We start from the raw sequence: 588 nt of genomic DNA on the forward strand, positions 1-588 counted from the left end.
ACCTCGCCGAAAAACAATGATAACACTTATCTAGTTACTTACGGGACTTTTATCCCTAAGCTGATAGTTATCCTATATCTGTTTTATCTATTTTCATTATTATTATTATTATTATTAATATTAATATTACTATTATTATAGGAAAAGCAAATAAAAGACGGGGTGTTATAATATACACACCTTAAAAGGATCTTGTCCCAAGATTCAAGGTAGAGTGTCAGAGAAGAGTTCAGGATGCATCTGCCTTATCTTATCTTTAAGTTCCCAAGTCACGTCATTTTCCCTTTCACTCCACTGCACTTTTACCAAGTTTACAATCCTCCTCCTAAGGTGTTTCACATCCCTATCTACTATCGTGATAGGCCTCACTATAAAAGTTACATCATCGTTCAACTCTAGCTCTGTTGGCTGAACAACCTCTATAGGATCTTTCACACATTTCCGTAGCATAGACACGTGGAAGACATCATGAATCATCGCTAAGTTAGGTGGCAAGGCAAGACAGTACGCCAAACTACCAACGGAGGCTACTATCTCATATGGTCCAATATATCGTGGACTCAACTTTCCTTTCATGCCAAACCTCAT

General features: G+C 37.4%; 1 protein-coding gene across 1 annotated transcript; it reads right to left on the reverse strand.

Annotated features, from left to right (window-relative positions):
- Window positions 1-204: 204 nt before the first annotated feature.
- On the reverse strand, window positions 205-588 carry LOC147513200 (uncharacterized). The gene has a single exon (XM_086598872.1). It carries the CDS (start codon window positions 586-588, stop codon window positions 205-207), a length of 384 nt encoding a protein of 127 aa, XP_086454998.1.

Source organism: Coptis chinensis, chromosome 3 (assembly GCF_015680905.1).
Source record: "Coptis chinensis isolate HL-2020 chromosome 3, ASM1568090v1, whole genome shotgun sequence".
NCBI lineage: Eukaryota > Viridiplantae > Streptophyta > Magnoliopsida > Ranunculales > Ranunculaceae > Coptis > Coptis chinensis.

What these genes read in the sequence shown, in the direction of transcription:
- LOC147513200 (XM_086598872.1), bottom strand. Translation starts at nt 588, where the DNA reads ATGAGGTTTGGCATGAAAGGAAAGTTGAGTCCACGATATATTGGACCA.